General features: G+C 43.1%; 1 protein-coding gene across 1 annotated transcript; it reads left to right on the top strand.

Moving 5' to 3' along the window:
- The first annotated feature begins 15,900 nt into the window (after positions 1-15,900).
- Positions 15,901-21,340, top strand: MRPS36 (mitochondrial ribosomal protein S36). The gene is made up of 4 exons (XM_050913850.1): positions 15,901-15,939; positions 16,758-16,821; positions 19,598-19,800; positions 21,077-21,340. Exons 1-4 carry the CDS (start codon positions 15,901-15,903, stop codon positions 21,092-21,094), a joined length of 324 nt encoding a protein of 107 aa, XP_050769807.1. The 3' UTR covers positions 21,095-21,340.
- The last annotated feature ends 498 nt before the right edge of the window (positions 21,341-21,838 follow it).

Raw genomic sequence — 21,838 nt, 5'->3', positions numbered from 1 at the left:
TGTCACTGATTGGCTCGGCCTTGGCCAGCGGCGTGTCCGTCTTGGAACTCGCTGGCATTGACTTTATCGGACATAGGGGAAGCTTCTAGCAGCTTCTCACAGAAGCCACCCCTGTAGCCCCCCTGCTACCAAAACCTTGCCACGCAAACCCAATACAAGATGATATCCTAGTTGGTGGAGATAACAAGGAACAGGTAGGGCAAGTGGCTGAAGCCATCTGGAATTTGTTGACTAAGAATGGGCTAGACATTCCACCTTCTAAATGTCAAGATCCTGGACAAGAAATTAAATTCCTAGGAGCTTGGTGGATAGCTGGAGCAGTTGCAGTACCCGACAACACTCTGTCAGCTGTTGAGAAGGGACAGACTCCGGGCAATAAGACAGAATTACAGCAGCTGCTAGGTACTTTGGACTACTGGAGGAAACATATACTGGGGTTCTCAGTGATTGCCTGCCCTCTATATGACTTGCTTCAAAAGAATAGGGAATGGGATTGGACTCTGCAATATATGGAAGCCCTTAATATCCTGAAAGATGAGCTCAAGGCCTACCAGAGGTTAGGCCCGTTGCACCCGCGAGATCCGTTAAGGGTGGAGTGGGGATTTGCCGCACATGCTTTGTACTGTGGCATGTTTCAAAAGGGGCCATGAGGACTGGCTAGACCTTTATTGTTCTCTTCCACTTCATTTAAGGAGACCGAGCAATGGTACTCAGATTGGGAAAAGGAGGTCCTTTCCCTCACTAGAGCAGTTAAAGAGGCTGAAAAACCGTGCACGTTACAAGATATTATAGTACAGGGCCCTTTTCCTCTCTTAAACTCAGTCCTCAATGGATTGCCTCCTCCCGAGGGAGTAGCCCAAAAGGCCACGGTTCAGAAATGGTATGCATACTTAGAAAGGGTTAGCCAATTGCTCCTGTTGAAAGAGGGCCCGGTCAAGGCCTCTAGACTACAACAGCCTGTAAACTTCGATTCGACCTTGTTGGGTCGGCCCTACAAACCTTCTCCGATTGAAGAAGCACCTGAATTTGTGGCAGGCTCAGATGTGCAGGGAGTATGTTTCACCAACGCATCTGCCCGTCGAGTGGGATCAAGGTGGCAATATAAAGCAGTAGCATTAGAAATTGGTACCGGGAAGATAGTCAAAGAAGAGGGTGAGGGTAGCGCACAAGTAGGAGAGTTACGGGCTCTTCTACTGGCTGCGGAGAGTGGTGCTACCATCATTTATACCATTTCCTACACGACCTTTAAGGACACTACAGAATGGATATGTCAGTGGGAATCTAGTAAATGGGAAATAGGTCGTACAAAGGTATGGAGGACAGAGGACTGTAGGGATGGTTCAATGTATGTATTAAAAATGTTTCCTTGTGTACCCTTCTCAAAACTAATTCCTAAGATTTAAACAGTCAGCTAGGTTAAGTCAGCATACACCCTGCATCAAAACCACTTCCATTAAGAAAAAAAGACAGGTCATTGTCATAGGAGACTCTCTCCTGAGGGGAACAGAAGGCCCAATATGCAGACCGGACCCACTTCTTAGGGAAGTCTGCTGCCTCCCTGGGGCTCGGGTTAAAAATGTTACAAGAAAACTTCCTACCCTGGTACGGCCCTCGGATTATTATCCATTATTGATTTTTCAGGTAGGCAGCGATGAAGTTGCAATAAGAAGTCCAAGGGCAATCAAAAGAGACTTCAGGGCCTTGGGATGACTGGTTAAGGGTTCAGGAGCACAAGTAGTGTTCTCCTCTATCCTTCCAATTGCAGGGAATGATGAGGGAAGAAACAGGAAGACCCAGCAGATCAATACCTGGCTCCTTGACTGGTGTCACCAGCAGAATTTTGGGTTTTTTGATCATGGGTCGGTCTACACAACACCAGGCCTGCTAGCGATAGATGGGGTACACCTTTCTCAAAGGGGGAAAAGGATCTTTGCACAAGAGTTAGCAGGGCTCATCGAAAGAGCTTTAAACTAGATTTGAATGGGGAAAGGGATAAAACCAGGCTTGCTAGTGATAAGCCATGGGATGGCACACCAATGTTTGAGGGACAGTGTGCTAGCGAGGTCCTTCAGTCTGCTCCACGATGTGCTGAGTACACTGGAGCACACTTGAAATGTCTATACTAATGCGTGCAGCATGAGGAATAAACAAGAGGAGCTAGAAGCTTTGGCCCAGTCCCAGAGCTACGACATCATTGGCATAAGCAAAATCTGGTGGGATGAGTCCTGTGACTGGGGTGCTGTGATGGACAGTTATAGGCTCTTCAGGAGGGATAGGCAGGACAGGTGTGTAGGGATGGTTCACGGACTCTGGTGCGGGTAAAACCAAAGACCTTTATTGTTTACAAATTTGTGCTTATATAGATTCATTAGCTGTCCATGCGCTCAGGCTTGTTCCATGATTAGTTAATACTTTCTGTTCACGCGCCGTGGCTAAGCTTCTGATTGGTGCTGTCGAGCAAGACACACGTCTTCTGGCTTCGGTCCCATATCTGTGTTCCAAATTATTTCAGTCTTCAGCTTCTTTTCTGCGTGCCTGCTTTATCACTTATTTACTCCCTCATTCTATGTCTTTCAAGGCTATGTCTAATTGTTCAAGGCCGCTCGCAACACTCCCTGTGAATCCCACAATTCCCCCTTTTTGTTTTTCTACCCAAAATGCAGTGTTTATCATCCTCTGCAGGGCCCTTTGCAGACAGGATAGCAAACACGGAATAATGAGCAGGAGGCCACAAATAGCACATAATAAAATTAGCCCAATCTTTATCAAACCTTTAAGCCAATCATTAATTCCCCAGTTACTAAAAAGATTTTCTATCCAACCCCATCCATCATCAACTTGTAGCTTTTTAACTCCCTCTTTCAATTGTTGAATGCTACGGTGAGTAGATTCCGAGTGATCGGAGAGATTCATACAACACATACTGTCAAGGTCTTCACACTCGTGCTCCTGTGCTAAAAGCAAGAAACCAATTGCTGCGCGATTTTGCAAAGTTGCATGTCTTACTGAATCAACATCTAAAAGCAAACTACTCAAGGCTTGAGAAGTAGCATTAGTCTGCTTGGCTAGCCAACATCCCAACTTATTTAGTGTGGCTAAGGCCTGTGAGGCTGCCACCCCTGGCGCAGCTATAGAAGCCATAATTATCTTTTCACTGTTCCAAAATTCCACATCATCCCTGCACTCTGCCTTAAAGGCGTGGGTCGATCGCTTGGAGTGCCGGTGATTAAAAATTATTGATGTATTTGGTGTTAGCAAAGTGAGCCTCCCCAAACTGCAAGGCCCTCCTTTTATATGAGATGGTATTCCTCCCCATGCGCGATCGACACAGATAAAAAAGATCCCTGAGGGAAGCGCCAGAGGTGCGTTGCTAGATTTGGAAATATTTGGGCTAGTATAGTCGCACCAGGCTGTATTATTTCTATATATGGACAGAGACGAGTTGATATTTTGCGCCGTCATTCGATTGCGCCCTGAATAATTAAAATACAAACAGCTGTCCATTTTAACTGAACCCAGGAGTCCAAGTTCTTGTGGCTCCTGTGGTAATTGGGGTAAATGAGCACTCCACCCGTCCAGTTGTCGACACAGGCGTTGAAACTGGAGCACAAATGCTGGGACTGGATAGTGTTGGGCCAGGTATCCGCCAGGACTCCGACAAGACATGTTGAAAAAGGGTTCCCTGGAGATACAATAGACAGGCAAATAAAATCTTGTCCTGTTAGATTCGCTAACGTGACCCACACATTCGTCTTTGGTTGTGGGGCACCCATATTGCTTGTATACACCCAATCAAACTTAAAAAGGTCGTTATCCTCTCCATTTTATATACCGGTCTGTATAACAACAAAAATAACGGATTGAATAGATCTTATGTATACTATTGATTCTCTTACAGCGAATACACAATGGTGCTAAAGTATGATTCAGATAAATGTGCTGATTACCATTAAAATAAATCAAATACTTTCTACAAAATATACAATGTACAGTAATATATCCACAGCAGCGTTTACAGACTAGACATATAGACACCTGCGGCCTAGCGAGGCCTGTTACACAACTCCTTACTGTCCCAAGCAAGTCATTTCCCATCAAAACAGTTTGCGCTGTCACTCAAAATGTCTTCTGATGTCTCGGCAGGCCCTTCAGGGTCTTTTGCGGTTGTCTGTTGTTTGCCTGGTACCGGCAGCTTTGTGAGCACTGGCCGTACACATCGAGCTGGAACCCAGCGGGGCCCGTGATCTGTCAAAACACAAGCATACCCTCTCCCCATGTTATTAATGTAAATGGACCTTCCCATTTACCATTTAGTAGGGATTTCACCATGACAGGTACATTTTTATCTCGTAATGTTTGCTGTGATACCTCCCCTAAAGAGTGAAAATGGTAGAGCGTCACCGGTGTCTCAGTATGAGGGGTAAAGGACAGATGATTCAACACATATATTGCTTTTGCTAAGCGTGTCTGCGGGGAGTCTCCAACGGTTCCCCCTTTTTCTTTTAACAACATGGTTTTGAGCACACTAACTGTGGGTACTGCTGTCAAATTGGCGTCAGTGCAGTGGCAACACATTGCTGGCAAATGGTGGGTGAATTTTTCATTCCCTGTGGCAGTACTGTCCAATGATATCTTTGCATAGGTTCCTCACAGTTCTCCGTGGGTACTGAAAAGGCAAATCTAGATGTATCTTCCGCTGCTAAGGGTATGGTAAAAAACACAATCCTTTAAATCGATGATAATAATATTCCAATTCGTGGGGATCATTGCGGGAGATAGCATACCCGGTTGCAGTGAACCCATGTCTTCGATTACTGCATTGATTCGTCGCAGATCATGTAGCAGACGCCACTTCCCATTTTTCTTTTTAATGACAAACACTGGGATGTTCCATGGGCTAGTTGTCGGACATTCACTGCTGCCACAAAGGCCCCAGCAAGGGCTTCAGTTTGGTGCGAGATAGAGCCAACTCTATTGCAGACCTCGATCATCTGTATGATACCGGCCCCTTGTGGTAGGGTTTGTAATACTCGTTTACAGTCTACATTAGCGTTTTCAACCGCTAGCTTAAGTAATAGGGCTTCCTTTGCCTCAGCGTTATCAATCTGCTTATCGAGAGCGTCTCTCAAGCGATCAATAAATTGCATGTAAGGCTCGTTCATTTGTTGCATAATACAGGTAATTTTTTTTTAAATTTTTTTTTATTTTTTTTTACGGGTAAATGATTTTTCTGCTTTCCCTGTCTCTGGTACTTTAACCATGGCTTGATAAGCTAATCGGGCAGTCAAACGCAAAATCGCGGGGTCAAGTCGTGCCTGTAATCGCGGATCGTCTAACGGCGGCCGCCCTAGCAGCTGGGGTAAGCCTGCTCCATGTAATGGATCATTCGGCTGCTTTTCTAAATTCGCAAGTGCTTCCTGGGCACACAGATCCTGCCACCGTTGTGCAAATAACAGTTTCTGAGTTGGCGTTAAAATCATGGCGGCTAATTGGCATATATCATAAGGAGTAAGCAATTGTCCTGTAAAAACATTTTCTAACAGACTCTGAGAAAAGGGGGCAGAAAGTCCATAGCTCATAATGGTTTTTCGCAACTCCTTGATTAAGTCCCAATGGAACGGTTGCCACTCATTTGGTCCTTGATCCCGCACCAGGACAGGAAAGGACCAACTCACTGCCTCAAGGTCGCCTGTCTTAATCGCCTCCTCCCTTAGCTTTGCCCACCGATCTTTAGGATCAAAGTCCATGCCGTCCGATGTCGTTTCTTTCGGCAGGGCGGGAGGGATTGCTACAGATGCTGGCGTAAAACCGGGCAATTGTCCAGATGCATCCACAAGCTTACACTGCTCACCCTCCGGAGGTACTGAGGCAGCCTGTAAATCTTGGGATTTAGGTCTGACAGTGGAAGCAGTTTTTTCTCCCCCTACGCTCGCTGTCGTTTCTTCGGGGGGGGTCTGGGGAGCTATAGCACTCGCGGCGGCAGCGGCAGCTTTTTTATCTGCCTTAATCTGCCGTAAATTATCTGTCACTACTTGCCAAGTGGTCATAATTTGAGCTGCCGTAAGGTCACCTTGTGAGGCTGCTTCCCAGATTAGCGTGCCGGCTTTCTCCCAATTATCTACATCAAATACTTCATGCAACTGTGTGGGAGCTCCGTGCGTTTTAAGCCACACTAACAACATTTTCATAGTCCGTTCCTCATATTTGATTCCCCACTTAGCTAACAATTGCAATAACAGCAGTGAAATGGACGCTTCTTCTACAGACATATGCACCCCCATTTAAAAAAAAAAAAAAATGCTCCAGTTGCTCACCTTTATTTGGTGATTGAGACCCGGGTCGTTCAGCTCCTCCGCTGATGAATTCGTCCAACTGGAGTCCCTACCGATGTACGTTCCATGCTGTAGTTTCATGCCCCACGTTGGGCGCCATTTGTAGGGATGGTTCACGGACTCTGGTGCGGGTAAAACCAAAGGCCTTTATTGTTTACAAATTTGTGCTTATATAGATTCATTAGCTGTCCACGCACTCAGGCTTGTTCCATGATTAGTTAATACTTTCTGTTCACTCGCCGCGGCTAAGCTTCTGATTGGTGCTGTCGAGCAAGACACACGTCTTCTGGCTTCGGTCTCTTATCTGTGTTCCAAGTTATTTCAGTCTTCAGCTTCTTTTCTGCGCACCTGCTTCATCACTTATTTACTCCCTTATTCTATGTCTTTCAAGGCTATGTCTAATTGTTCAAGGCCGCTCGCAACACTCCCTGCGAATCCCACACAGGTGAGGCGGGGAGGTGGCACTGTATGTAAGGGAGGGGTTGGATTGTATGGTGCTTGCAGTTGGTGACGACATAGTTGAGAGCCTCTGGGTAAGGATGAAGGGGAAAGCAAATAAAGCAGATGTTGTTGTGGGAGTCTACTATTGACCACCCAGCCAGGACAATGACACCGATGAATTATTCTACAAGGAATTAAGGGATATCTCTAGATCAACTGCCCTTGTCCTTATGGGTGATTTTAACTTCCCAGACATCAACTGGGAATATCATACAGCAGACACAAACAGGTCCAGGAAATTCCTGAAGCATGTTGAAGATGATAACTTCTTGGTGCAGGTACTAAGGGAGCCGACTAGGAAAAGTGCCCTCCCAGATTTGTTGTTTGTAAACAGAGAGGGACTTATGGGAGAAGTGGTGAATGGTGGCTGTCTTGGTCACAGTGACCACAAAGTAGTTGAGTTTCAAATCATTGGCGATATAGGAGAAAAAGTGCCAGCAAAACTTCGACCCTGGATATGGGGAGAGCAGACTTCGGGCTGCTGAAGGAGCTAGTTATTAAGGTCCCCTGGGAATCTGCTTTTGAAGGTATAGGGGTCCAGGAACGCTGGTCACTTTTTAAGAGCCATCTCTTAAGAGCACAGGAGCAGGCAATTCCAAAGTGTCAGAAGTCAAGCAAGTGGGGCAGAAGGCCAGCTTGGCTGAGCAGGGATCTCCTTCTAGAACTTAGGCGGAAAAGGAAAGTGTATGGACATTGGAAGCAAGGACAGGTGACATGGGAGGACTACAGAGATGCTGTTCGCCAATGTAGGGAGAAAATTCATGCGGCCAAAGCTTGATTAGAGTTCAAGCTGGCCAGCACTGTGAAGGACAACAAAAAGGGCTTTTTAAAATATGCTAACAGCAAAAGGAGGATCAGAGATAACATTGGTCTGTTACTTGATGAGGTCGGTCACCTCACAAATAGGGACATAGACAAAGCAGAGATGTTTAATGCCTTCTTTGCCTCTGTCTTTAACACCGATGATGGGCCTTGGGACCCCTGGAGCCCTGTGTTGGAAGACCGTGACTGGGGGGATGATAAACTCCCAGCCACCCCTGAACTTGTTTGAGACTTGCTGCTCCAGCTGGATGTGCATAAATCTATGGGGCCCAATGGGATTCATCCCAGGGTACTGAAATCGCTGGCTGATGTCATCACGGGACCTCTCTCTGTTATTTTTCAATGGTCTTGGGAGTCTGGAGAGGTCCCAGTTGACTGGAAGCTGGCAAATGTTGTCCCAATTTTCAAGAAGGGTAAGAAGGAAGACCCTGGTAATTACAGGCCTGTCAGTCTCACTTCAGTGCCTGGTAAAATTATGGAGAAGTTTATTCTGGGAGTTATTGAAAAACACTTGAGAGACAATGCAGCCATTGGTCATAGTCAACATGGGTTCACGAGGGGAAAGTCCTGCTTAACTAACTTAATTTCCTTTTATGACAAGGTCACCCATCTAGTTGACCAAGGGAAGCCAGTAGATGTGGTGTTTTGGGATTTTAGCAAAGCTTTTGATAATGTCTCTCACAGTATCCTTCTGGACAAAATGTCCAGCATACAGCTAGACAAGTCCATAATACGATGGGTGAACAATTGGCTGACAGGTCATGCTCAATGAGTTATAGTAAATGGGGTTACATCAGGCTGGCAGCCAGTCACCAGTGGGGTTCCCCAGGGCTCAATTTTAGGGCCAGTGCTCTTTAATGTTTTTATAAATGATCTGGACGCAGGAGTCGAATGTACATTAAGTAAGTTTGCCAATGATACTAAACTAGGAGGAGCTGTGGACTCCCTCAAGGGTAGAGAGGCCTTACAGGGAGATCTGGATAGACTAGGGAGCTGGGCAATCACCAACCATATGAAATTTAACAAGAGCAAGTGCCAGATTCTGCACCTGGGACAGGGTAATCCTGGTTATACATACAAATTGGGGGACGAGAGGCTGGAGAGCAGCCCCGCGGAAAGAGATCTGGGGGTCTGGGTTGATGGCAAGTTGAATATGAGTCAACAGTGTGCCCTGGCAGCCAGAAGGGCCAACCGGGTCCTGGGGTGCATCAAGCACAGCATAGCTAGCTGGTCGAGGGAGGTGATTGTCCCCCTCTACACTGCACTGGTGTGGCCCCACCTCGAGTACTGTGTGCAGTTCTGGGCACCTGTCCTGGTTTTGGCTGGGATAGAGTTAATTTTCTTCCTAGTAGCTGGTACAATCCTGTATTTTGCATTTAGTGTGAGAATAATGTTGATAACACACTGATGTTTTAGTTGTTGCTAAGTAGCGCTTATCTTAAGCCAAGGACTTTTCAGTTTCCCATGCTCTGCCAGCAAGCAGGTGTACAAGAAGCTGGGAGGGAGCACAGCCAGGACAGCTGACCCAAACTAGCCAAAGGGATATTCCATACCATGGAACGTCATGCCCAGTATATAAACTGGGGGGAGTTGGCCGGGAGGGGCAGATCGCTGCTCGGTCATCAGTCAGTGGGTGGTGATCAATTGCATTGTGCATCACTTGTCTTTTCTTGGGTTTTATTTCTCTCTCTTTTTGTTATATACCTTTTCATTACTATTATTATTATTATATTTCATTATTATTATTGTTATTATTATATTTTACTTTAGTTATTAAGCCGTTCTTATCTCAACCCACGAGTTTTACCTTTTTTTTTTCTGATCCTCCTCCTCATCCCACTGGGAACAGGGGGGAGTGAGGGAGCAGCTGCATGGTGCTTAGTTGCTGGCTGGGTTTAAACCACGACAGTCCTTTTTGGCGCCCAATGTGGGGCCCAAAGGGCTGAGATAACAACAGATCTGACCAGTGCGTGTTAACATGAATTTGTTATAAGCATTCATTATATTAGTTTAATAGTCACTGGTCACAATGTTGATTTATTGGCTCTTAGAGTTGTTATGGTGCTCGTTCTTAGAGGTGTGTTATGTATCACCTCACTTGCCATATGTAGTCCCTGTGCTGCTGCTTATCACCCATAAGGTGAGGTGGATTAAGGTTTTTGCTTTGCTGTACTATGTAACACTGGTTTATGGTACGATAAAATTATCGGTTGTGGGACTAATCCGGTATTTGTACTCAGCATTGCCGTTATCTCCGTACTTCGGGAGCTATCTAGCGGAAACTATTAATAATTACACCCTTTACCTTTTCTCCTCGGAGAGCCAATCTATGGGGGAGACACCTTCCTTCACCTTCCCCTTCTCCTCCTCCAGGCTAATTACAGTAGTGCTTGAGAATTGTGAAAATTTTGAATATCCTTGGAATGTTGAAACTAACATGGTTCTATTGCTAGGAACTAGCATGTTCCTGAATGTGGTTCAGGTCTTGTTCAGGGTTAAACAACTATTTAAGAGGATCACCCAGAGATCTGCCCCAAGGCTGGAGAGTTATGAGTGGCAGGGTGTGTGGGGTAGCATGGGCAAATGCCTAGGACGGTGGGCACCTCCAGTGTTTTGGAACTTCACCCTTGAACAAGTGCAGAATCCTGAAAAACTAGTAGAACATTTGGAAAAAGTATGCTGTCACCCTGACAATTCCCGGGAGACACAAACCACTGCAATGTGCTGGGGCCTGGCCCATGCCTACCGAGCCCTGTTCAACACTATTCAGGACCCTCAAGGGGAAGTGAAGGTCTCTGGATCTGACAACAAAATGACAGGCACTGCAGCCACTCCAGCCCTGGCAACAGGCACTGCAGCCCCTCCAGCCCCGGCGACAGGCACTGCAGCCCCTCCAACCCACGTGACAGGCACTGCAGCTGAACCAGAGAACCAACCCATGCCGGTATCAGTTGCCCCTGTACAGAAGAAGAAATACTCAAAAAAGACAGCTTGCTTAGCAAAGGATGAAGGTGAACCAGGGTCATCACGAGAACAGGAGGAAGAGGCAGAACCAGAGGTAATCACTCAATTTCTACCCCTGAGTGAGCTGCGGGATATGCGAAAAGACTTCAGCCGTCGTCCAGGCGAGCACATTATCACCTGGCTGCTCCGATGCTGGGATAATGGAGCCAGTAGCTTGGAATTAGAGGGTAGGGAAGCCAAGCAGCTGGGATCCCTTTCTAGGGAAGGGGGCATTGACAAAGCAATTGGAAAAAAGACACAAGCCCTCAGCCTCTGGAGGTGACTCCTGTCAGGCATGAGGGAAAGGTACCCCTTCAAGGAAGATGTTATATGTCAACCAGGCAAGTGGACCACCATGGAGAGAGGTATCCAGTACCTGAGGGAATTAGCCATGCGGGAGATGGTTTATTATGACCCGGATGATGCACAGTTACCCACAGATCCAGATGAACACAAAGAACTTGTGTGATAATATATATGTTGGTATTCAGTATGCTTATTAGAGTGGGTCAAATTTAGATTTGAAGTCACTCTTCAGAATTTAAGGTAAATATGTTTTTTGAATGCTCCTACTGTCATATGGTCAGGTTTGCCAACAGTTTTAACAACTATTAATTGTTTGTTTCGTGCATAGGAAGTGGTGTATATGTTGAGAGTAATGAACAAGCACAATGAAATATTTGTCTTCATAGGAAAAATGAGCACCCTAATATCTTCAGAAATAAGGGAAGGAATGCTGTGTCAGCATCCTTTCAATGTATGAACTGTCCCTAAATGTTTTTATTCAGTCTAATTTTTAGCCTGGTTTCCTATAAAAACTAGTAATATTCACTGGCGTTGTCCATATGTCCCTTGTATGACTTTGGAACTTGGTTTCAATCAAATTTGAAAAGGGAAAAAGGTCTTAAACATCTCTGACTATAATAGTTGTGACAACCAAAGATGGGATGTAGGAGAGATGTTCAAATTACTGTCCATGTCTGTTGGAAATGCAGACAGCATACAAAGTACTTTCTGGTTTGCTAGAAGCCAGGGAACTAGTCGATGTACATTGATACTAGGTAGCCACAGCATGTGTTGTCTCTTGTGTGAAAGGAATATCTTGAGGTATATCGGAGGAAAGGGATGGAGTGAGAAGTTAGGGTTATTGCAATGGAAGTGCCTTAGATGTCTGTGAGGAAAAAGCATATCTTTGGTTCTACTGCTCACCGAACTACTTCTTAATGCTTCATTTTCCTGATAATGGAACAGTACTAAAACAAGCTGGATGACAGAAACTACTGCAAATTCATACCATGATGAAAAAACAAAAGAAGGAACTAGTGAGTATGGAAGTGGATGAAATGCTAGGGAAGATACGTAATAACTTACAAAACGAAAGAGAGAGGACTACATTAATTCAAAATGTATTTTAGGTGATGTGTCCATAGCTTTCAGAAGCAAGTTTGCAGTTTTGCATTACAGTCAAGATAACATACTGTATAGTAAAAGTAACTTCAAACAAGATTGTGTTTTCTAAAAACTTTAAGTAGCGATGGTAATGGAAAAACTGCTGTATGAAAAGAAAACTTTATTGTTTTAAAGGCTAAAAGTATGAAATCATCACAGACTTCTTTGGAATAATTATTTATGGAGTTTAGAAACAGTCTATCAATCTATCTCTATTTCTTTGTTGCCTTAAAGGTACAAAAATAATGCATCTTCTAGGAGAATGTCTGTCACAGCAGTGGCTATGTTTCCTTACACTGAGAGTCACCCCTACATTGAGTTTCCCAATCTCATGGTTATGAAAAATAAGTAGGTCTTAATCCCATGATACCAGTGACCCAGACTGCTCCTTCTGATCACATGCACTTCTCTGTTTGTGTCACCTGCTGCAGTGTTGTGAAAGCCTTCGCCTGCAGCCAAGGCCAGTCTCCAAAAACGTTCAGCAGTGTAGCCTTCACCCTCTTGGTTACCCACGTATCAGATGCTGCTGACTAGTCTGTATCCATGCAGCTAGCTGGCAGGTCATCTGGAGTTTGGGGTCACACAAAGTGAGGAAGAAAACTTCATGATTTGGAATGGGGAGGAAGGGCCACCTGCAGCATCCTGTGCTCAGAGGGGCTCTACTAAAGGTCACGTATGCTGTGCTGCGGTCTGGTACTCTGCCTCTCACTGTGTGACTTGTCCTGGCTTTCTTTGCTTGACCCCAAAGATCAGTGACTTAATAAGTACAAAGATGGGAGGCACAGTGAATTGCAATTGCAGTGCTTGTGAATGGGTTTATGAAATCCCAGTTAAGCGTACACAAAGTTTATTAAAAAAATTTAGACTGGGGAAAAGAGAGAACATATTGGAGGGATTCAGGTAGAAGACAGGATATAACCATTCTCTGAATTTGGATGATCAGAAGAATTTCAAGGACAGAAAGAGCCACATGATTTTGTGTTGCATACTATGTCTACTACTAGTTTGCATTGATAATAATGTTACATCTCAAATTGAGAATGAGAAATTAAACATTTTAGTGGGTTTTGGATTAGATTCCTGGAATTATCTTCTGGTTTGTATTCCTGAAATCTTCTGAGCTGTAAGTAGAACAAATCTTCTTTGGTTAAATTTAATAATTCCCATTTTCAATCCAGAATGGCAAGGTGAGAATGTTAGAAACTGTGTTATCTTGTGTTTGAGGCAAACTTTATTTCATGTGTTTAAAAAAAAAAAAAAAATCCTCTAAATTCTATGTTTAAAATAAGGATGGTGTGCCAGCACCTCTAGAAAATTCAAAGCACCACTTTTTTTTTGCCTATGTATTGACAATAGGATCTAAACCAATACTTCCCTTTCTCCTCTCTCCCCCCATCCCACCCATTTCAAACGCTGCTGTGAATTTAAAGGGCTTCCAAATTAAAAATTAAAAAACACAGCTTTTGAGAGATTTTAATAGGAATAATCCTTTTTAAAGGCTTTTTTTAACCAATAATCTTTCTTTCTCATAGAATATCATAATCAGAAGCAGAGTTAACTGGGCAGAAGATCCATCTTTAAAGGCAATTGTTCTACAGCTTGAAAAAAATGTCTTTTCTGTGAGTCAGGAGAAACGGTGTTTAATTTTATACAGTGTATGTAATCAATATACTAAACTTGATATAGATTAATATGTGTCATGAAAGCACACTTTAAGAATTTGAAAATTTAACCTTTCTGGAAGTTGTTCTCTCTAGAGACTCAGAATGTGGCCATGCAACTCTTTGAAGTGAAATTTAATTCCTGGTACACAACAAATGTTCAAACAGGTAGCGTAGCTGATAAAACTAACTGAAGAGCCACTTCATAGCTGTCCTGTCCCAAGAGCTCATTTCCCTCTGAAAGGCAGCAATAACACAAGAAAGAATAATAATCTATATATTTCAAGCTTTTATGTAAAAGTGGGCTTAAACCAAGGCTCTACAATTTCTGTCCTCCCTTCTGGGAAGAACTACCCCAGCACAGCTCTTCCTCTGGGCACCAGCAAGCCCTGGGGAGGAGGCTGCAGAGCTCAGACAGGATCCATGACCCTGCTCTGCCCCTGTAGAAAGCCCAAACTGGAAAACTTATTTAAGTCAGTGTTTGGTTTTTGCCTTTTTTTTTTATTAAAGTATTATGTATAATTTTAAACACCAAAAAGTTTATACTCTTAATTGTAACTATCACTTGTGCCTGTGCTATATGGTGATTAGTTAAGCAAAGCATCCAGGAGTAGATGCAACCTGTAGATGCTGTCCCACATGGCAAAATATGACAGCCCTAGAGAAAATGTAGGTAAAATGGAAGAGTTGACTTCATCCTGTTAACTATGCAGCTAAGCAGTATTTTAAATGTATTTTTACATTGACAGTTGCATTTTGCCTTCATGTTTGAAAATAATTGACTAAATCATAGTATGTAATTGTACTGGGTTTGTGTGGCAAGGTTTTGGTAGCGGGGTGGCTTCTGTGAGAAGATGCCAGAAGCTTCCCCCATGTCCAATAGAGCCAATGCCAGCCAGCTCCAAGTTGGACCCGCTGCTGGCCAAGGCCGAGCCAATCAGCGACAGTGGTAGTGCCTCTGTGATAACATATTTAAGAAGGGGAAAAAAGTTACTGTGCAGCGGCAATTGCAGCCAGAGAGAGGAGTGAGACTATGTGAGAGAAACAGCCCTGCAGACACCAAGGTCAGTGAAGAAGGAGGGGGAGGAGGTGCTCCAGCTGCCAGAGCAGAGATTCCCCTGCAGCCTGTGGTGAAGACCATGGTGAGGCAGGCTGTCCCCCTGCAGCCCATGGAGGTTAACGGCAGAGCAGATATCCACCTGCAGCCCCTGGAGGACCCCACGCCGGAGCAGGTAGATGCGCCCGAAGGAGGCTGTGACCCCATGGAGAAGAGCCCACACTGGAGCAGGTCTCCTGGCAGGACTTGTGACCCTGTGGGGGACCCATGCTGGAGCAGTTCCTTTCTGAAGGACTGCACCCCGTGGAAAGGACCCACGCTGGAGCAGTTCATGAAGAACTGTAGCCTGTGGGAAGGACTCATGTTGGAGAAGTTCATGGAGGACTGTCTCCCATGGGAGGGACCCCACGCTGGAGCAGGGGAAGAGTGTGAGGAAGGAGCGGTAGAGACATGGTGAACTGGCCACAACCCCCCATTCCCCATCCCCCTGCGCTGCTTGGGGGGAGGAGGTAGAGAAAATCGGGAGTAAAGTTGAGCCCAGGAAGAAGGGAGGGGTGGGGGGAAGGTATTTTTAAGATTTGGTTTTATTTCTCATTATCATACCCTGATTTGATTAGTAATAAATTAAATTAATTTCCCCAAATGGAGTCTGTTTTGTCCATGACAGTAATTGGTGAGTGATCTCCCTGTCCTTATCTCGCCCCATGAGCCTTTCATCATCTTTTTCTCCTCCCTGTCCTGCTGAGGAGGGGGAGGGATAGTGCAGCTTGGCGGGTACCTGGTGTCTAGCCAAGGTCAACTCACCACAGTAATATGTTAAATAAAAACATTGGCACTCTTTATAAGTGAGTGTCAGCTTTTAAAAGGTGGATCGGCCGTGTCTTGATCGAATTCAAATAAAACGCAGAGCTACTTGAAGCGGTTTTTTACTTCTAGTGCGTTGCCCCTGTATTTTGTTGTATTTGTTTTTTGGCACTGCCTCCAACAGCCCTTCCTCCAGGCCCCGCCCGTAGTGGGCGTGGCCTGGTGCTGCCCCTCAGGCGCAGGCGGTGGGGCGCGGCGCTGTGGCGTCACCATGGGCAGTAAGATGGCGGCTGCCACTAGAGTCGTTCAGGTAACGGTGCTCGGCCTGCGGCCCGGGCGGGCGGCTGGAGTGGCTGGGGCCAGGATCCCGGCGCGGGTGGCGGGTCTCGTCTCGCGTGCGGTCGCCGGGGCCTGAGGTGGCCGAGGCCCGAGGCGCCGCCGGAGAGGTCGGTGTCCTTGGCGCGGGGGTAGAAGCATGCGGCGGGGCCGGCCCGGTGACGCCGGTCATTTGATTCCGGTGCCTGGTTCTGGTACCAAAGGATGCTACCGGGCAGCCTGCGGACTGCCCCTTTTGTGCGGTGTTCAAGAGGGGAGGGCGCTAGCCAGCATCTCCTTTCGAAGCCATCCCTCTTCCCTTCAAGGTGAAGGTGAAATATGGAGTCTTCTTGAAAAGACATGTTTCAGAAATAAGCGGAGTGGCTTTGAATACCAGGCTTTATAATTTATAGTTTTTTTTCTTAATGGAATTAGTCAATCCCATCCAGCCAGCTGAACAAATATGTACAGGCAGAGCACAGCTAGTAATTCCACGTGTTAAAACATTATCATTCCATTTATGCTACTGTGGTAGCTATTTCTGCATACATACTGATTGCTGTGAGAAAAGGAAGAGAATACTTATTCCTGTTCTGAACACTAGGGTGGAGGAATGCCTTTAAAGGTGAAATTTCTCCTTGGGTAAAAATAAACTTACTATTTAAGCTCTATCAGAGTGGTGGTGCACAAAGCAGCAGTATAGAAGTGGTTGTTTAATATGTTGTATGTTCCATTTTATTATTGTAAAGTTAATGTTTGTCTAGAAATATATTTTATTCTCCCTGTTTTTCCTACTACCTTGTCTTGTTCTAGGTAGTCAAGCCACATACTCCGTTAATTAAGTTTCCAGACAGAAAAAGTAGTCCCAAACCTAAAAGTAAGTATTTCATCTATTTGTGCCATATTTCTTTGCATTAACTGTTTTATATAAGAACCAGCACACAATTTTTCCGCTTCGACTATGCGACAACTGATTTTGAGCAGGGTTTCTGAACCATAGTTGTTTTAGTTTGAAGGCAAGTCTTTGACTCTTCCTTTTCAGACTCTATACAACTGTGGGAATATACATAATACACACGTCTTTATTTCTTGGTCAAGGCAGATTCATGAAGATTTCCAGTGTTGTTTTCCTACTTATATACAAAGTCCCATTTTTGCAAATACTAATATTTGCCTGAAGTGATAGTGCCCAAGACAATTTGAAGCAGCCTTAGGTATTCGGTGATATTTGCAGAAATGATGTTGCATTTTCCTAATTGGAGTGTGTGATATCTGTGGTATTTAAAACCCTGTGTCGTGGTTTAACCCCAGCCAGCAACTAAGCACCACGCAGCCACTCCCTCACTCCTCCCCTGCTCCCAGTGGGATGGGGAGGAGGATCAGGAAAAAAAGGTAAAACTCATGGCTTAAGATAAGAACGGTTTAATAACTAAAGTAAAATAAAATACACTACTAACTAATAATAATAGTAATGAAAAGGAATATAACAGAGAGAGAGAGATAAAACCCAAGAAAAGACAAGTGATGCACAATGCAATTGCTCACCACCCGCTGACCGATGCCTGAGGAGCGATCTGCCCCTCCCGGCCAACTCCCCCCTGTTTATATACTGGGCATGACGTTCCATGGTATGGAATATCCCTTTGGCTAGTTCGGGTCAGCTGCCCTGGCTATGCTCCCTCCCAGCTTCTTGCACACCTGCTTCCTGGCAGAGCATGGGAAACTGAAAAGTCCTTGGCTTAAGATAAGCGCTACTTAGCAACAACTAAAACATCAGTGTGTTATCAACATTATTCTCACACTAAATCCAAAACACAGCACTGTACCAGCTACTAAGAAGAAAATTAACTCTATCCCAGCTGAAACCAGGACACCCTGATTATAGCTGAGAGCCATCCCACTGTACATTTTAAGAAGTGTTTCCTTGTGCTATTAATGCTGAGAAAAAATTCATTGCAATCTTTGACATTAATTTTTATACCTATAGCTATGTTTATATTTATAGGAACCCCAATACTGTTACATTTAGACATCAAAGTTAATGAGCTGTATGTTGTTTTAATATTCCTTTTGAGTCAATAAAGCATTTGAAACTAAAGTAGTAGATGTTTTAAGAAGCTCTGTTGTTATTCTCACTTGTTTAGAAATGATACCGTGTATTTGCCACAGCATTATCACATTTGGGATTTAGCTTTAAGTTTAGTTTATCCATTAACATTGCAAAGTATCTACAGTGCACATCAGTGCCACTTCTGACTTACCTGTGAATTCTTCAGGAACTATTTTCTGTGATAACTTTCAGTCAGAATTTTGTATCTTGTGCCCAGTTCAGCCAATTGCACCACCTCTCATGCCAGTGAATTGCTTTCTCAAAGGCTTAAAAACATGTTATTTAGCTCATGTTTATCTTTTCATCAGAAGATTTTTGTGACTATATATTTTAAGTATGTTAGACTTTTCTACCTTAATTGATTTCTGTCGCCTCACTAGTAAATTGCAATCTACCTCACTTTGCTTGAACACTGTAGCAATAACTGTGTTTCACCATACCAGACTGTTGCTTCTACATAGCTAAACAGAGCTCTGCAGATCAAGACTATACTTTTAGGGATGTGAGTGCTTGAAAGGCCAGCCAAATTCTATTATCATATTACTACTGCAACATGATGGTCTCAAACAGGGAAGGGAAAACTGTAGTAGGGACTGTATCTGAGCTTAAGCGACAGCAGTATTAGGTCGGGTATTTTTGAGTCTTGACTTCAGGTTTTTAATTGGCTAATGCTTCTATTCCAACTACACTTCAGACTTTAAAACATACAATAGAGGAAAATCTTAGGCAAATCTCTAAACATTTATGTGGTATATAAAACAAATTTGGAGAAACTATTTCTTTTTTTTCATATATAAGGCGTGTTACTTCTCGAAACAAAAATACTTTGTAGTCATTAATAGCCAAAACTATTATAATCTGTGTGTTGTTTTCTTCTGTTTTCATCTTCTGTTCTCTTTGCCTCCTGCTCTTAAATTTTAAAATTTCAGCTTAATGGCATGCCCCCTGTTCAGATTGTGCTCCTTCTGATGGGTTCTCTTCCTCCTCGCTCTGTTTGGGACCTTCCTTTGTTGATGCCATTTTGTAATATTAAAAATGGGTACAGCATTGTATTGCATGTTGTGGTATGTAATAGTTGTGAGCTTTATCTTTCTGTAAGCCTCTACCTCTTTTTCACTTGTCTGTCTTTACAGTTGCAGTAAACAAAAAGCATCATCTTAGTGGATGTTAGTTATTTATCTTAGTTATCTTTCTACATAACCCCCTCCACACACACGTTTGATACTTTATGTTTTTTCTGCAAGTACAGCTTCCCAGTGAAAAAGCCTTTGTTAGGATATATGCTGATTTATCTTCTGTTTCCACATCAGTGTTTCTGCCACTCAAATATGCTTTCTTTTACTTTCAGAATTTTTTCACTGTGTTCTTGGTATATTTAACAATAATAAAAACAGCTTGTGAGAAGTAGAGTCTCTTTTAATTCTTTTAAGTATTTGTTATAATGAAGAAAATTGTCAATAACTGGTAACTTTTATTGGCTGCTCATTAATTAATTTTACAGTCTTGTTATATTTCTGTAATGGTTTTGCAGTCTGGGTTTCAGTACAGGAATCTCTACAAGCAAGTATGCCATCTCTCGATGCTTCAAAAGCACAGGAGTCTGTAGGAGGCAGATTACCAGCATTTCAAAATATTTCACCTGTTAGTGGAGTACAAGGTATACCAGACACTTCTGAATTAGCAAGAACCTTACCTCAAAAATACAGAAGGAAACTTATGTCAGAGGAAGAGATTGAATATATTCAAGTAAGTTTCATTTATTGGTGTGTATTGTCTGTATTTACCTAGCATTTATCTTATTTCTACACCTTCTTCAAAGTTTAAAATATGGTATTACATTGTAATTCTTGGTAAGTGTATACTCGGAGTTTTCACAGCTTTGATGCACAATACCCAAACTACAAAATCTTAATACACAAGGTACCCAACTCTCACTAATTAGTAGCTTGTGGTATCACTGATTAGAGAGATACAGACTTAAAACAGACATGCAGATAGCTAGCGATAGTCATAGCCTACATTAATCACAGTCACTACCTGTTTTGTAACAGTTGTTTAATGTGTAATTTGAATATGCTGGACAGGAGCACGAGAGTCTGTTCTTAGAACGGCAAAGGCTATTACCAGGTGACTGAAGTCCAAAATATTTCTCAAACTAGTTTTTATAAGTTATATATTAGTAAGTTAACTCTTGTATTTCTAGTAGTGGAAACATTTTATTAAACTTGATATAAATATTTTCTGCAATATTTGCAAATATGGCATTGTACATGAAAGGCAAGAAAAACCTGCTTTTGTTCTGTAACAATTTTCAGTTGTAAACACTGATGCTTAAAAAGGGAGAATGCACAAAATTTGAAGAACTGGAGAGATGGGTGTGAGTTTGAAATGAAAAGACATTTACATAGCTTTGTTAAATGATAAGGACACCTACAGTGTGATCATGTTAGTAGAGGAAATCAGTTTTCCTGCATGTATATCAGTAGGGTATTATAATTAGAAATAAAATTATTTATTTTCCATAGTAATACACTTCTTGACCTCTAGCATAAATTTTCTAATGGTGAGGTAAGTTGTAAAATAATTTTGTTGGCAAAATAATGAATTGAGTACCTTTCTGATTTCTCATAAAGATTGTAATGGCTCACCTTGGCTTTGTTTTTACTTTGGAATTTGGGCGGTGAAAATAATTCTAAAACTTCTGTTTACTACTGCTGTGTTTATCAGACCTTTCTAAAGTGAATAAGAGTCAGGTTTCTTCAGAGTGGGAGAATTGGAAGCAGCTATAATTATAGGTTGCAGGTGTTGATCTTTTTGTATTCTCCCCTGAAAAAAATGGAGTTGTTATGGGTAGATGCTGATACTTTGACACTCCGTGCATGTTCTTATATAGATTAAAAATCAGTGTCTAAATCAGAAATTAAAACTAGAACTCTGTTAATCTAGAACAGTGAAAAAGATTTGATCTCCATTTCCCATTCTTTTAGCAGAATATATTTAACTGTCTGCTTTTATTTTACAGCGTGGAGGTCCAGAATAAGTATGGAAGATAGTTTGTTTGCCACTGTTGAAGAATGAAGTATTGTACTCGCAATAAAGGCATTTCCTTAATATTATGATTGTATACTAATAGCTTTAATAAAAACCCATATGAAGGGTGAGAAGGTTGACACAACACACTATATATTAATTTGTGATTGAGAAAGCCATCAACAGAAAATCTAACTAGCATTTGATGTCCACACCATTAAAATATATTTCTAATTAGCCATTTGCAAACTTGCCAATAGAACTGAGTTGTTTTCTTTTTCTATTTAAAAAGATTCAGATGTCTCATCAGGAATGATTTTACAGGCAGGAAAGGGACACTGAAGTATTCTCAAAGATTATTAAGACTGTGGTTATTCTTAGTAGTTATACAACTGAATATCAGATCTGAGGTTGGAAAAAAAATAAAAATAGGTTGTTCTGGGATTATTTAAATTATTAACTGTTTCAGAAGAGAGCCCTTTGGGTCCAATTACAGTTAGAAGTTCACAATATACCTGATCTCTAGGCTTAATTTGCATAGTCCTTAATATGCATAGTCCATAACTACAGCCTTTCACGTGGCAGACAGAAGCAAGCCAGGCTGTGCCTGTGCATCTCGGGCTGGTACAGCCAACGGACTTAGCGTCAATCACGCTGCTTTCAGCCAAGGGGCCGTGTAGTGCTGTAACCTGTGATATTGAAGAGCAGCTGCGCGTTCCCCTCCCGAGCTGTATCCAGCCTTCTCTCCTCCAGC

This window comes from Gymnogyps californianus, unplaced genomic scaffold (assembly GCF_018139145.2).
Source record: "Gymnogyps californianus isolate 813 unplaced genomic scaffold, ASM1813914v2 HiC_scaffold_137, whole genome shotgun sequence".
Lineage (NCBI taxonomy): Eukaryota > Metazoa > Chordata > Aves > Accipitriformes > Cathartidae > Gymnogyps > Gymnogyps californianus.
This window is presented reverse-complemented; position numbering and strand designations above follow the sequence as displayed.